The sequence below is a fragment of the Acomys minous genome (genome assembly GCF_964271855.1).
Source record: "Acomys minous genome assembly, chromosome: 3".
Classification (NCBI taxonomy): domain Eukaryota; kingdom Metazoa; phylum Chordata; class Mammalia; order Rodentia; family Muridae; genus Acomys; species Acomys minous.
In genome coordinates this window covers 66,284,937-66,301,482 of record NC_140485.1, presented here as the reverse complement: position 1 = coordinate 66,301,482, position 16,546 = coordinate 66,284,937, and the positions used below count along the sequence as shown (strand labels likewise).

The 16,546-nt window shown below is 50.6% G+C and overlaps 1 protein-coding gene across 5 annotated transcripts in view; it reads right to left on the bottom strand.

The window, feature by feature from the left end:
* The window catches only part of ATP9A (ATPase phospholipid transporting 9A (putative)), a 110,119-nt gene that overhangs the window by 72,333 nt on the left and 21,240 nt on the right, over window positions 1-16,546 (bottom strand). For 3 of the 5 annotated variants that reach the window (XM_084777927.1, XM_084777924.1, XM_084777926.1), the window contains exons 2-4: window positions 9,811-9,955; window positions 7,909-8,022; window positions 7,385-7,493 (exon numbers count right to left, since the gene is read on the bottom strand). In XM_084777927.1, coding sequence (XP_084634053.1) covers window positions 7,385-7,493; window positions 7,909-8,022; window positions 9,811-9,955 — 368 coding nt within the window. Of the gene's footprint in view, window positions 1-7,384; window positions 7,494-7,908; window positions 8,023-9,810; window positions 9,956-11,337; window positions 11,495-16,546 lie in introns of those variants that run through there. The other 2 variants (XM_084777928.1, XM_084777925.1) reach the window with 2 other exon arrangements.

The window sequence follows — 16,546 nt, the reverse complement described above, 5'->3', positions numbered from 1 at the left end:
GGGGCTATCACCATGCACCACTGCACCCAGTTTTGTTTTGCTTTTTAAAGTCAAGGTCTCCCTTTGTTACTCCAACTGGTCTTGAACCCCTGAGCTCAAGGACTCCTCCTGCCTCACCTGCCTATGGGTTTGCTTCAGAGGTGGACACCAGACCTGCCTATGTGGCTGGAACCTCTGCGAGTGACTGGAGTCCTGGAATGCTGGTTCGCCAGAGTGTGATGCTATTTGGGAGGCAGGGCCTAGGTGGAGGAAGTGTCTCTAGAGGCTGGCCTTGGAAGGTGACTTCTACCCTGGTTCCAACAGCCTCATATTCTCAGCTTGCCGCCGCCCTCCCCCCAGGATGTAAAGGTGCGAAGAGCCTCACTATATAGCTCAGGCTGCCCTCAAACAAGAGCTCTACCTACTTCTGCCTCCCAAAGGCTGTAATTAAAGGTGTACACTACCATGCCTGGCCAAAACTTGATCTTACTCGTGCCCCAGGCCAGACCTGAACTTACTATCCAACTACCTCAGCCTCCCAAAGGCTGTCATTACAAGTGTGAGATACCACAGCAGGAAGAAACCCTTACTTACACCTGACCATGGGCCTTGTTTCATTCCACAGGCCTTGCTCTGCCCTGTGAGACTCAGGGTGGGAGCCACCTCTTCCAGCCTCGCACTGCAGGCTCACGCCTCTCACTCATTTACTAACTAACACTTAGGAACCGCACTCCCCATCCAAAGCAAAACTGTCCTCAGCTCACACCAAGACTCCGTACAGGAGACACATTTACAGCACTGTGACCATGTGGAGTCTGCAGGAGTCTTGCTGTAGTCACAGCTGGTAGGACCAGCCTATGAGCAGGGAAAGCCAGAAACAGGGCCAAGCATGGGCCTTGGGACCATTACACTGATGGTGAGACCCTGCTAAGAAGCAGGGATGCAGCGTCAGCCAAGGGACACCAAACCAGGCCCCATGGCCCTCGTCTCTAATGCTCACATTCCACAGGAAGAAGCAGAAGAATGTCAAGCTGCAGGCCAACCTGGGCTACAAAGTAATACCTGGTCTCAAAAACAAAACAAGCCGGGTGTGGCGGTTTGGACGACAAAGGCCCCCCATAGACTCATCTGTTGGAATGCTTGCTCCCCAATTGGTGGAACTGCTTGGGAAGGTTTAGGAGGTGTGTCACTGGGGGTTGAGCTCAGAGGTTTCAAAAGCCGAGACCAGGCCCAGTCTTGCTCGATCTGTGTCTCCAATTTGCAGATCATGTGAGTTCTAAGTGCCATGTCTGTCTAACAGCTGCCATGACCCCAACCATGATGGTCATGGAGTCACCTGAAACTGCAAGCAAACCTCCAACTAAGTGCTTTCTCAGATAAGCTGCCTTCGTCATAGTGTCTCCTCACAGCAACAGAACAGTGACTAAGACACCAGGAAAGTAGCACACACTTTAGTCCCAGCATTCAGAGGCAGGGGCAGGGGCATCTCTGTCGGTCAAGCCATCCTGGTGTGCACAGTGAGTTCCAGGCCAAACTAGAACGATGTAAGAGCCTGATTTCAAACAAAAGCAAGGGGGTGGCAAGGTGGCTCGGTTACTGCAAGTAGAAGCGTTTGGATCCCCAGAACCCACAGGAGGAGCTGGGGGCTGTGGCATGTGTCCGCAGTCCTGGTGTTGGGAAGCAGAGACTGAAGGACCCTAAGGCTTGCTCGCCAGCCAGTCTAGCCGAGTCAGCAAGTTCCATGTTCAGTGAAAGACCCTGTCTCAAACCCTGAGGTCTCGGAGAGCGGCTGAAGAAGACATCTAATGTCAACATCTGGCCTCTGCACACAGACAGACATGCACACATGTAAACACACACTCACATACGCACATACACATTCTCTCTCTCTCTCTCTCTCTCTCTCTCTCTCTCTCTCTCTCTCACACACACACACACACACACACACACACACACACACACACACACACACGACATCCCTTAGGACAGCTACCACATAGTATAATTACTTTTTTCAGCTTCTGTATTGTCCCCATGCCTGTATTTCTCAACATAGTGATGGTTTCCAGGAAAGCTGCCCACCATACATGTAGCACAAGGTGGGCAGTTCAACGCTCTTCAAGTAACTCTATTTTGGGTGCATGTGTCACAGCTCCCGTGTGAGGTAAGAGGACAACTCCGTGGAGTCAGTTCTTTCCTTTCAACTTTACGTGGGTTCCGGGATCCAACTCAGGTCATCAGGCTCGAGACCTTGGTCTCAAAAACAAAAATCAATATATCTAAGCAAAAGGGCTTCCTAGAGAGTTCCTGGTATGGTTTTTGTTTTTTAAAAAAAATTTTTTTTGACATTTATAAATTATTATAAAGCATTAACTTTCATGTTTCCTCAAAAACACTAAAGTTGACCCGCTCTATGAGTCTGGGGTGCCCGTCCTGGGTACAGATAGAGGAGTCTAAGGTGCCTCAGAGGCACCTGCACACCCACATTTCCTGCAGCACTGTTCACAAAGCCAGGTGGGGCGAGCCTAGATGTCCACCAGCAGGTGGACAGAGAGAGGAATGTGGTCTCCATATACAACGCAGCATTATTCCATCATAAAGAACTAATCATGTCACCTGCAGGAAGGCGGGCTGTGTGAGAGAAGCTGGGCTCAGACCAGCGCTGTCTGTGTAGACCGAGATTTCATATATAGATACAGACGCACGACAGACACGTGACGTGGAAGTGGAAGGGTGGCAATCTGGGAAGAGGAATGGGATTCTCAGGGGGTGGAGAGAGGGAGGCAGGAGAGAGCTACAGGAAATGCATACCTGACCGTCACTTTGAGGAAGGACATGGTTTAAAATTAGCATTTATGCCCTGAGAATCTATTGGTCGTTAATGGTTAGGGGGATGAGGGCATTTCTTTTTCCTAGTGGTATAGACAGATGCTGGTGAGGCACCCTGCGCTCCTGAAAGCAACCTAATGAGACTCATTGGGTCAGTTACTTATTTACATACATACATACATACATACACACACACACACACACACACACACACACACACACATACAGATCAACAAGGGTGAGAGAGGACAGAGAAAGTAATGGGGTGAATTAGAACAAAATACATCATATACAGGTACTGAAATGTAATAAGAGACATCACATGTATGTGATTAATACATCCTAATTAAAAAAAAACAACCCACTTTTTAAAAGCTTTAATCCTTGTATAAAATTGGTCAGGAAATGACATCTAACGTGGGTAAGTAGCTTGGCCTGGAATCTACCAATCAAAGTTCTAAGCAGTATGCTGGGCCCAGTGGCACACACCTTTAATCCCAGCCCTTGAGGCCGGCCTGGGCTACAAGAGTTCCAGGACAGCCAGGGCTACACAGAATAATCTTGCCTCTAAAAACAAACAAGAAGCCAGGCGGGGTAGTGCATGCCTGTAATCCCAGCACTTGGGAGGCAGAGGCAGGAGGAGATTTACTGTACGGATTCCATGATGCAGCTTTCAGGAGGTGGCCATCCTCAGTGGGGTGGGACTCTGTGGTGATACAACTGTCTGGGGGAGGGGAGGGTATCACCCAGGCTCCTGGGATTTACTGTGATGAGACCCAGTAGGTAAAGGGGCTCTCTGTGGCCAAGACTGAAGACTACCTATAATCCCAGAACGCACATGACCCAGGAGAGAACAGTCCCTGACGCTGTCCTCTGAGCCTACCACCGCCCCATGCGTACACACAAATAAAAGGAGGAAGCTCCGATGATGGACACAGGTGCATCTACGGCCTCCACTTCAGCCTGTCCCTGGAGGGAACATTAATTCAACACTGGGGTGGGCAGGGCTTCCTGTTTGTCCCTTCCCAGCGTCCATCAGCTGGCTAGCCCCACCTGGACCCCTTCCCAGGGTGACAGTTTCTTGGGGTTTTTGTTGGCCTTTCAAGACAAACTGCAGAGCCAGGGCCTGGGCTAATATTCAAATCTGCATGTGTAAATTTTCTGCTAGTGCACTGGTGTGGCAGTGGGGACTGGTGGCCAACAAAAGAAGAAACACTGTCATGCTAGAGCCATCTGCCAATTCCTCTTAGCATCTTTTCAACAAGTGAGCAGAATCAAGGCAGGAGCCAGAAACGGGGCACATGGTGGGTGGGGGGGACAGGGGGGGCTGAAGAATCATTCACCAGAAAGGAGCTGAAATTTGAGAAGAAGCACAGAGGGGCGGGAACTGCGCTGGCTGAATGAAATCCAAAGGCCGCTTTGCTCATGTTCTGAGGAGAGCCACCGTTTACCTCTGATGTGGCTTTTGTTGGTTGCCAAGGATCTTAACGTTATAGTAAGAATATGTCATTAAGAGGGGATTTAACATACACAAGCCCAGAAAGCACCCTGCGGAGGGCTCTTCTGACCGGCCACGTGGAAAACCCCAAACCCCTGCCTCTGTAAAGACCTTTGTCTGAAATACAGTAGCTGCGCTATAGGAAGGTGTTTCCAAACTAAGTGTAATCTCTCCTTGTTCCAAAGGCATGAGAGCTTCTCAGACCAGCAACCTTGAGGACATCTTGAAACAAAATAGAACATTTCTTAAGCCCCAGTGTGTTTCCCAGGGAAGACATGACTACAGGGACAGGCTGCCCGACAAACTCGCCATGCTAAGTGTCCTCTCAGGGCCCCAGCTCGTCTCTTTCACAAGTCCCAATTCCCCCAAAACAAGACCCTTTGATACCGGGTTTCTCCGAAAATAACGCCCCTTGCTGAGTGAGGTCAGTGATGTCAGGGTACTTAACTGCTCTGCCCGCCAGTCAGGTCACCCAACTTTACTAACATCCTCTCACTCCAGCGGACACTTGAACCTGCTGCAGTCGGAGCCAGAGCCGAGCCGGAGGGAGCCGAGCCGAGCCACTAGCTGGGGTGGCGGCTGGCTGGGCTTCTCCAAGGGTGAATGGGGGAGGGGGGACAAGTTCTATCATGTAAATGATGGATGAAATGGCCCAGTGGTTACAGGCACCTGCTACCAACCCAAACAACTTCCATACCGGAACCAATACACGGGAGGAGAGCAGCACTGACTCCTGCAACTTGTCCTCAGAACAGGCCCCGCCCCCCAGAACACACACACATATACATATTAAGTTGGGACTGGAGAGGTGGCTCACAGGTTAAGAGTGCTGGCTGCTCTTGCAAAGACCCAGGTTCAATCCCCAGCTCCCACACGGCAGCTCACAGGCTTGGAGGTTAAGAGTAACAAGTGCACAGGCATACGTACAGGCGCTATAAAAACCCAAACACACACATAAAAGTTAAAGTTAAACAAAAGTTTAACTATGTGATAAAGTTAACGTTCCCCCATTTGAAATGTGTCCTACGAGGAGTCAGCAGCGAGAGAGTATTTGGTTACATGGGTAGCCGGGCATGGTGGCACATGCCTTTAATCCCAGCACTGGGGAAGCAGAGGCAGGTGGATCACTGTGAATTCAAGGCCGGCCTGGTCTACAAAGTGAGTCCAGGACAGCCAAGGCTACACAGAGAAACCCTGTCTCAGAAAAAAAACAAACAAAAAAATGACAACGTGGCAGCACTCGCAGGTCAAGGGTTTGTGATGCCTGTAAAAATGTCTCCTCAGGTGCACAGTGTGTAAAAAGCTGCTGCTTCTGTAAGAAGCTAAGGCATCAAAGCTGGGCGTGGTGGTGCATGCCTTTAATCCCAGCACTCAGCACTCGGGAGGTAGGTGGATCACTGTGAGTTCAAGGCCATCCTGATCTACAAAGCGAGTCCAGGAAAGCCAAGGGTACACAGAGAGACCCTGTCTCAAAAAAAATGAAAAAAAAAAAAAAAAAAAGCTAAGGCTGCTATGTTGGATGATAAGTAGTGTCAGTTGAATGCTACCTTTGAAAGTTGTCATTAATTGTGTGTGTGTGTGTGAGTGTGCAACGCATGCACTTAGGTGTATACAGGCCAGAGAGCAGCATTGAGTGTTGTACCTCAGGAGCTAGCCGTATTTATTTAGCTATTTGTATGTGTACGTTTGCCTGCATGTATATGTGTGTGCCACATGCAGACAGTGGCCATGGAGCCCAGGTCAGGTTCCCTGGAACAAAAGTGACAGGTGTTTGTGAGCTGCTGCATAGGTCCTAGGAACTGAGCCTGGGCCGTCTGTAAGTGCTGAGCCATCTCTCCAGACAGTCTTGCACTGGCCTAGAACTCATCTTCCGAGCTAGGCCAGCTGGCCAGTAAGGCACCTAGCTCCACCTTTCTGGCGCTGGGATGGTAGGCAGACACTGCCGTCCCTCCTAGATTTTTACATGGGCTTTAGAGGTCAAACTCAGGTTCTCCTGTTTGCAAGGTAAGCAATTTTATTTATTTGCCTATTCCCCCCAGCTTCTAAAAGATATTTTTAAAAGCTGTTCTGGGGCCCAGCAAGATGGCTTACCAGGTAAAAAAAACGCTTGTCACCTGTTGGGGGTTGGTCTGGTGCTATGTATTCAGATGCTAATTACTGACCCCCAAGATCTAGCTGCTGCCCAGATGAGCACATTCCCACGTACACCTCTCCTCGATGTGTAAACCTTGCTCTGCCTATTTAAAGTTGTTGACCGATTAATTTAAAAAAAAAAAATGCTAAAGCTTGGAATTTGGCAGAAGAGAGAGACACAGAGTCTGAGGTTCGAAGGCCTGGGTCGTGGGTCTTTGAGGCAGAGGGAGGAGAGAGGGACAGGAGGAGGGAGGAGGAGGAAGAAGTCTCAGTGGATGAGCATGGAGAGAAACAGATGCTGGGTCGGGAGTGTGGATGGAGGCAAGGAGCCCACACAGCAGCCCAGATGCCTGGGGACAGGGGCTGGGAAGTGATAAGGATACTTTAGAGGGTCCCGGGTAAAATGAGGCTATTCCAAAATACAACAGGGGTCTGTGTCTTTGCTGATCATGGTAACAGGTTAGAGAATACCACCGTAATAATTATAGGATAACTTTATAATAAACATTGTTAGATGTCTTTGCATTTTCTACAACAGTCACCAAGCCTAATGGCGTGAGATGGGAAGAGAGCTCCTGCCGGCTGTCCGCTCTCTCCATCTGCACGCCATAAGGCTCTCGTCCTCTCCCGCATACACAACACACACACACACACACACACACACACACACCACATAGGTACAAATGCAAAATAAAGCTGTTCAGGGATCACGTGAACAGGAGGCGCCTTTTCCTCCCTCTCAGCCAGCAAAGGGAAGGGAAAGGTGAGCCACCGAGCTAGACGCGGCCCAAGTGAACTGACAGGGCTAATTCCCAGAACACAACGACCTGAGCTTGTCCCCTAGTGTCTGAGCAACTGTCCCAAGGCTGGACCCCACAACAACTCTGCTCCCCCAACCATCTGCAGCAAGGGATTAAAGGTTATAAGCACTGCCCAGAGGCTGACCTCGTGACGTGAGCCTGCTATAGACCTGGGAGTTGACCTCCTTGTCACGCACGTAGCATCGGATCTCCTCCACCGCCTCCCGGATGATGGTGACAGCTAGCACGAAGCCCTGCAGAGAGAGGGGACGGCGGTAAGCCCTGCTGAGGCCAGTTGGACTCTCCTGATGCTTAGGACAGACAAAATAAGATGGCAAAGCAACCGACATCTGTGAGGACCAAGAGTTTGTCTTCGCCCTGTAACTCAAATCTGGAAGCACACCACAAAAGGCAAGGCCAGGAAGGCCCTGCTGAAACAGGGGGTGATGGAGTTGACAGCTGAATGCGTGCCTGGGACACCTGACCGGGCTCTGCCACAGTTTGACCCTGACGGTCCCTGAACTGCAGCCTGAAGGCTAAGAGTGGAATGCTCAGTGTGCTGGCTTAGGAACAACATGCCCCTTAAAAGGCTCACTCCACTGTTCAGGCCCCGACGCCTAGGGGACAGAAACAACCTCCTGACCTAAATCTTGAGGCTGACCTACTCACCAGGGGAACCCAGTAGGTGTAGAGGGCGCCCAGTCTCATCTCGGGGACGAACTGGGAGCAGGCGAGAAGCAGGAAGTAGAAGTTGAAGAAGTACCTGAACTGGCTGAACAGCACCTGGAAGGGAGCGCAGGGAGGTCAGCATTCCAGCAGAGCGCACAGCTGACGCGCTGCTCTACGCAAAGCTTGGACAATTCTGTGTGACCCAGGAAGGCAGATGTGGGCAACAGAAATGGCGCTTGCAGGGGCTGGGAGGTGTGGCTTCAGTGGATAGAGTGTCTGTCATCATCTTCAGCATCACTGACATCCACCTCATCCCAGCCCCCAGCCCGTGCCCTCACCCCCACCCCGCCTCCCACACACATGACATCCTGGGTTCCAATCCCAGCAGGGTATAAACTCATGTGGTTGGTGCATGCCTATAATATCAGCACTAGGTGACGGGAGGCAGGAGAGTTAAAAGTTAAGTCAGGGCTGGAGAGATGGCTCAGCGGTTAAGAGCACTGGCTGCTCTTCCAGGAGGTCGTGAGTTCAATTCCCAGCAATCACACGGTGGCTCACAACCATCTATATAATGAGGTTTGGTGCCCTCTTCTGTCATACATGCAAACAGAATACTCATATAAATAGAAAAATAATAAATAAATTTAAAAATAAATAAATAAATAAATAAAAGTTAAGTAAGGGTCATCCTTGGCTACAGAGGAAGTTCAAGACTGGCCTGGAGTACATGACACTCTGTCTCAAAAAGCAAACTGAATACAAGAGCAATTAAAGGAGGGAACCACATGGGGATATCACTACATCAGAGTCTGATTCGGAGGCGGGTGTTATGTGTGAGTTCATCTGTGTGTGTCTGCAGGACCACTGTCCCATGGGACACGTTACAGGAATCAGCGCTCTCCTTCCACCACACGGGTCTCTGGGATGGAGCTAAGGTCATCAACGCGTGGCAATAAATGCCCTGACCACCGGGCCGTCTCCCCGGTCCAGGCCTTATTTCTCTTTTAGTTTTATGTCTGGGCACAGGGTTGCTCTATGTAGACCAGGCTGGCCTCGAACTCACAGAGCTCCACCTGCCTCTGCCTCTGCTTTCCCAGTGTTGAGATTAAAGGTGTGTGCCACATGCCCAGCACTGTTCTATCCCTTAAACTGTGTATCTTAGAGGTACAACTGGCAACTCAAAACTCTGTTCAGAAAGGGATTCTAGTGAGAGACCATTACGCTATAATTAGAGAACCAAAAATGATGCCTACCATGGAATTTTTAAATTCCATGTATTTATAATAAGCCATCTCCCCAGCCCTCCTGAAACATTTATTTAGCAAAATATATAAATTCCTTCTCTAGGTGGCAGGATTATACTTTCCCCTCTTGTACTTTTAGTCCCCAGTCCTCTTGGGCCTAGTTCCCGACATTGCAGTGGCACACGGTAACAAGTTAAGCCCCACTGATAATCTGTCTTGTTATTCTGACTAAACTGCTGTCTCCAAAATACCCAGTTGGTAGGAGGTCATTCTATCGGAAAGGTGGAATGCCATACTCTTTTGTTTGTTTGTTTGTTTGTTTTTGAGACAGGGTTTCTGTGTGTAGCCTTGGCTGTCCTGGACTCGCTTTGTAGACCAGGCTGTCCTGGACCTCACAGCGACCCACCCACCTGCCTCTGCCTCCTGAGTGCTGGGATTAAAGGGCTTGCACCACCACTGCCCAGCCCAGAATGCCATACTTTTAAAGATGGGGACATCCCCTGCAGATGCAGTCCCTCACGGCCAGGAAAGATGAGGGGTCAGTGGTGAAGAGAGCACAGAGAGGACGCTCACAAAGCTACCACAGGGACCACAATCTGCTAGGACTCGATCTGTGGCATAAAGTCATGGCGGGGCAAAAAAAAGTGGCTGCACATACCCCGGGAAGAAACGTGAAGAAATTGTACTTCTGGTTGTTGATGACATTTCGAGGGTACCTCTGGTCCCTCTTCTCGGGGTGTCCCAGCCAGACGGTGCGGGGCCTGGGCTCCCCTCCACCGCAGCATCTCAGCCACTCACAGCACCTGTGGGAAAGATAAACCCACAAGATGAAGGTCATGCCCTCGTTGTATCAAGGCCACACCCTTGTTATCAAAACCATACCCACATCTAGGTCACACCCACATCATCAACACTGCCTACACCATCAAGGCCATGCCCACTTGTGCCCAGGGCAGCGATTCACATCAAGGCCAAACCTACATCATGAAGGCCACGCCCATACCATCAAAGCCACGCCCACATCTGTCCACTCTCCTCACAATGCTTTTTCTCTAAGGGGTTCTGGCCAGGGCAGGGGTCACAGCCATCCAATGTGGGGTAACAATCAACCTTCACTGACCTAAGATGCAGAGTGGTCCAAGGAGAAGATGCCGTGTCCCTGTGACCATTTGAGAAGACTCACCAAGAAAACAAGCCCTTGGGTGTGTCCGTGAGGGAGTTTCCAGATTGGGCGACTATGGTTAGGAAGAACCGCCCACATCTAAATGTGGGTGGCACCAGCGGCGCGCGCATCATGGGCTCACAGACAGAGCGGAGAAGAGAAAGCCCTGAACTAGCACCCGCTGGTCTCTACTTCCCGACTATGGCACAGTGTGACCAGCTGCCTCACGCACCACGATGGCGTGGAAGCCAACTGTGAAACTTTCCTTTCTAAGCTGCTGCTGTTAGGTGTTTAATCACACCGTTGAGAAGTGTAACTAATGCAACCCCGAAACACAAAACTATTTCAAAAAAGGCATTTATTTAAATTCTTTTTGAAAAAAAATATTTAAGCCAGGAAGCTTTTCAGGTAATATATATATATATATATATATATATATATATATATATATATGGTTTTTTTTTTTGTACATGTTACAGACGCAAACAGGGGGTGCAGAATGAAGCCCGTAAGCCAGATCCGACCTTTACCTGTTGTGTATCCCCTGCTCAACCACGTCTATTATATAAAAATAGTGGGGCTCTCTCCACCCCCAACCATTCTCTTTTTAGTAAACGTTAAAGGCACAAAGCAGAGCGGCATGCCTCTGTGCCTAGAGAACCCGGAGATGGCCAACGGCCAGCTGCAAGCGCAAGGACCTGAGCGCCACTCCCAGCCCAGCTCTCCCGGAAGCACAGGTCATTGGCAGCAACCCTCCAGCACCCTGATCCAGGCCACCTCACACAAGCCAAGAGAACACCGGGGGATCTTCCACCAGCACAGCGAAGCCACTGTGAGAATCTGCTTCAGGAGAGCTTCTAAACAGGGGACTTGACAAGGCTGCAGTGAAACCACCACACGCAACGCTTGATGCTCGCTCCATGTCCTGCATGCACAGGCTGGGAGGAGGAAATTCCCAGACTGCCGCCCCTGCGATGTCACCAGGCAAAGTGAAACCAGGCAGATACAGCTGCCATGACTCACATAATGACTGGTCCGATGTGGACCCTCCTGCTCCCCTTCCTCCTGCAGGTCCGGTTTGGGTAGGGCGCTGAGGTGCAAGAGCTAAGCCCTCGGGGTCCATGTGTGGCAGGACCCCAAAGCGGAGCCAGCCGGCGAGCTGCCTGCTCAGCCGCTCGAAATTTCCATGATGAAACACAATGCTCTTTCTTAAAAATAGCATCCTCATTCCAGTAAACTCAGCTGGGTGGAGCATGCTGGGATACAGACAGGTGCTGCAGCCAGTCACTGCTGCAGGCCACTAAGTTGTTCTAAGGCCAGAAGCCACACAGGAAGCCCGGAGGATTCGGCACCCTCCATATACCTGCTCTCAGGCAGTCATCACACTGGCCACATGGGGACACTGGCTAAGTCATGTGACCTGAGTGTTAGAAAGCTAGGGAAGAGGAAAAAGAGGGAGGTGCAGAGGGAGGGAGGAGATCACAGCACATGTAGAACATCCCTGATAATTCTCACTCCTCAGCAATCCTTCACGAGGTATCCAAGGGCTGGTGAGATGGCTAAGAGGGTAAAAGCATTCGCTACACAAGCCCAACGGTCTGAGTTCAAGTCCCAGAGCCCACAGTGAACTTCCCTGAGCGCAGTTCTCCGACCTCCACACTCAGGCCACTCATACAAACAAGTAACAATTTAAAAAAAAAACAAAAACAAAAATCAGTAGGAAACACTGTGTGCCACATATCTAATGGGAGATGAAAATAAAAGAGCCTCAGTTTATTGTCCCTATAAGTTTTGGCTTTTCTCTGTTTTGCTTTGACAAAAGGCTTCACGTATCAAGTAATCAAGTTGTTATTCCTTAATAACGTGAAGTGTGTGTCTGTCTGTCCTCTGTGTGTGTCTGTCTGCCTGTCTGTCTGTGTCTCTGCACAAAGAACCAGGACATTCAGGGCAGCATTCCCAGTGTTAAGCCAAGCACCAGAAGCAAAGCCAACCACTCCTCAGCAGGAGACTGGTTAAAAGTTTCAGAGATTATCCACAAAACAAAAACAAAAACAAAACAAAAAAAGGGCTTCCTAACAGCCTTGAGAGCTTCAAGCATGAAACGGCTCTTTCATCAATGTGTGCTACAACGCAAAGGACCAGAGCTGGGGGATGGGTTAGTCAGTAAGGTGCTTGCCTCTAAAGAGTAAGGACCCAGGATGCAATGTGATGAGCTGCCTCACGGTCCTGGGGCCATGCCTTTCCCAACATGGCAGACGGCACCCTTCCTTTAAAAGAAAAACAGCCCAGTGTGGTGGTATGGATTGCACCAACTGAGACGGGCAGGCTCCTGGGGCTTCCTTATCAACCAGACAAAGAGACTTCCAGGCCAGTGAGAGACTTGGACTCACTTCAGTGCTTGTGTCTATAAGATTATATAGGTGTTGGCTAAGAGAATAAATGTTTTCTTTTTCCAGTCAAATTCATCCTAATAAGGACCCACCCACTGAGAAAGCCCATTGGATACAAAGTACATTTGCAGTAGAGCCCAGCATACACGTAACCCAGCACACAGGAGACCTCGCAAAGCGTGTTCAAGGGCAGGCTGAGCTTAGGCAAGACCCTGTCTTAACGTCACACTCCAGAGCCTGAGAGCACCAAACACTAGAACAAGATCCTTGACTCTTCCTTCTCAGTCCCACTAGCAAACAGAACCCTAGAAATATGTGAACGGGGCCATCCTCCTGCAGTCCCAACAAAGGAAAAAGCATGTCTCCACCAGCGTTCTCTCTGAGGGACCAGTGGGTGTTATCAGGCTTGCTTAGGCTGAGGCATTCCGGCAGGAGCATGAGGGACCCCCAAATCAGTCACATGGAATGGTCTGTGCCCAGCACAGGTGATATATCCCCCGCCGCCGCCGCCGCCGCCGCCGCCGCCGCCGCCGCCGGAGTTAACCTTCCCCAGCCTGCATATACTCCAGCCATTCCCCAGAGGCCATGTGCAGCTGGGCCATAGTATACAAATGGCTGCCTCAGGACCTTCCCAGTTCCTTCCTTCTATGAGGTAAAAGTCAACCGGTCGTGCTGCTGGATGGTGGTGGACTCTTGCAGGTGTGGCTGACGTGATGGAGGGCAGCTGTTCTGTCGTAGGAGCATGGTCTACAGCATCCAGGGCACAGCAAATGAAGGGCCCTGCCTTAACTGAGCGTAAGGCAATCGACGCAGCTGGGCATGGTGGCACACGCCTTTAACCCTAGCACTTGAGAGGCAGAGAGGCAGGTGGATTGATGTGAGTTCAAGGTCAGCTTGATCTACAAAGCGAGCCCAGGATGGCCAAGGCTACACAGAGAAACCCTGTCTCGAAAACAAAAACAAAAACAAAAAAGACAATCAATGCCAAGTCCAACCCCAGTTAATCAACTTGCTTGTCCTGCCGCTCAGCTCAGTTGGCTTCCACTCCAAACAAACACGCTGCATATTTTCAATACACATCAGTTTGCCTTTTGGCTCAGCGCTATTTACTGCGCGCTTGGTTAGTATAGGGCAGGTCAGCATAATTCTTTGTCGTGGCCCCAGTACAGGCCATGCTGAGTTCTCACAAGCCAGATCCTCAGCTGGGCCACGAGTACTCACAGCAAACAACACAACCAAACTCTGTGCTCTAGTGGAGGGAAACAGCAAACCACGCCTCAACTGCTTCCAGAACGATCTTCCCTCCTATTCTTACAGGACACTGATGACGAACCGACAAACCATTCCACCAGAGTCCAACTTGGGAAGCCAGTGACTTCACTAGGCACACATGAGGGCTCCTTCCAGGAGCCAGAGAGACCCCAAAGCAGCCACACCACTGAGAAGTTACCCCAGTATGGACACTGACTTCCACATAGCTGCATAGATGGAATGCCCTCAAATTACCATCTGTCGTCTACACACAGTAGCATTTTTCCAGGCTATGAGGCCATATAGGGTTGGGACAAACTGCACAGAACTAGCCAGGAGATGAAGGAGGAATCTTGGGTGAGAGCCTAGTGACCCTACCCAGCCCTTCCCTCTACGAGGAAACATCAACAGTTAATGACCCAATCCCAGAGGACTCTAGCCATGGCCACTCTGAGGAGGGCAGCTGTGATGCTTGGAGGAGGGAGTTCATAACAAAGTCAACACACAGGAGAATGCCAGCATCTGAGGAGGCTGAGGCAGAAGGGAGTGTGAAGATATCCTGGGCTAAATGGTGAGATCTAGCCTCAAATAGTTAAAACAAATAAAGGGCTCGGCCTGGCAGCCTTGGAACTGTGCAGAGCAACACAACCCAGGCAGGTGAAACAGGACAAAGATCCAGAGGACAGAAACAGCCTGTGCAGCAGTCAGAGAAGACCGGTCCATATGGAACAGTCCACCATGCCGGGGAAAGGAAGGGCGAGATCAGAGGAGAGGAGAAGGGAAGAAGAAGGGGGGAGGCAGAAGGAGGGGGGAGGGAGGAAGAAGAGATCAGAGGAGGGGAGAGGAAGGGGAGGGGGAAGGGGAGGAGGGGGAGGAGGAGAGGGGAGGGGAGGAGGGGAGGAGAGGGGGGAGGGGAGGAGGGGAGGAGAGGGGAACGGAAGGGGAGGGAGGAGGAGAGGAGGGAATAGGAGAGGGGAGGAGGGCAGGAGGAGGGAAGGGAGGAGGAGATCAGAGGAGGGAAGGAGGGGAAGGGAGAATGAAGGGGAAGGGGAGGAGGGGGAGGGGAAAGGATGAGGAGGAGAAATAAAAGGGGGAAGAGGAAGAAGAGGGAGAAGGAGAAAGAGGAAGAAGAAGGAAGTGGAAGGGACGACACGAGGGATGAGGAAAGAACGGATATAGGGAGGAAGAGGAGGAGAAGCAGTGGGTGGAAATGACAGTCTCATCAGTAGGGCAAGGCTGGGTCTTAATCCATGCACAGGACAGCTCACTAGAGCTACAGCACCAGACTGGAAGGGCCATGTTTACATTTTAACCTCTTTTTACCTTTATTTTTATGTGTATGAGTGTTTTCTCTGCATGTATGTAGGTGCCCATGTGCCACATACATGTGGTGTCCAAGGAGAGCAGAAGAGGACTCTGAATGGCCTGGAAGTGGAGTTACAGCTAATCATGAGCTGCTGTGTGGGTGCTGGGAACTGAACCCACGTCCTCTGCTGGACCAGCCCGCCCCCTTAACTACTGAGCCGTCTCACCAACCTCCCGGTGTGTATTTTTAAAAGATCACCCTGGAGGCAGTGAGTTGGCTCAGTGGGTAAAGGAGCTTGCCATCAAACCTGATGACCTGAGTTCAATCTCCTGGACTTCCATCATAGAAGAAAACTGACTCCTGCAGGTTGTCCTCTGACCTCTACACGGTCATGTACACAAGCCCTACACAGAAGATAAATAAATAAGTGTAAACACACAAAAAAAAATTTTTTTTTTTACAAAAGAAGACATCTTGGTTGCTAAGCAGAAAAGAGAAAAGATGCTGCAGTGACTAAGAAGGGGAGGGGAAGGAAGAGGGTGTTGGAAGGAAGTGTCTGAATCAAGAATTCCTCAGAAGGCTGGTGCCGTCAGTCGGGATGAGGGTCGTCCTAGTGGAGGCCTGGAAGGACGCGCACAGACCCCAGGACGCTGAGGTTAGACCCATGCACCCTCCAGAAAGCAGGATAAAAGCCCATGTTCTCACTCACTGCTCACACTGCACAAGCTGGGTACCAGCACCGTCATGGCAGATGGAGTCCATGAGTACTGTGACCTGCCAACATCCTCTGCTCTTGCTGCTTGTCTCTGACGAAGCTGTGGAAACAGGCGGAGACTGGGCTTGGCTGGCCTGGATTCAAGCCAGGTGCTCTCAATGCCTGTGAGTCTATTTCTATTTTCTTTCCTTTGTGTGTTTGACTCATGGTCTCCAGGCTTGACCTGAACTCACGATCCTCCTGAGTAAGCCCACCAGTGCTTTTGCTCTGGGTACTCTTGATTTGCTTGTGGCAGGGTGTCATGCATTCTAAGATGGCCTCAGACTCACTACGTAACTGAGAACGGCTTGGAGCTTCTGGTGCTCCTGTCCAACCACTGGGATTATTTATGTTGTACTGCAGCTCCAATCTCAGGCCTCAGGACCAGACAAGAACTCCCTGGACAAAGCTACATCCACAGCCCTGCTGGGGCAACTCTTTAACACCTAAGGGAACTGCCAAGCCACAACAGTAAAAACTAGCTGAGTGTGGTGGTACATGCCTTTAATCCCAGGTGGATCTCTGTGAGTC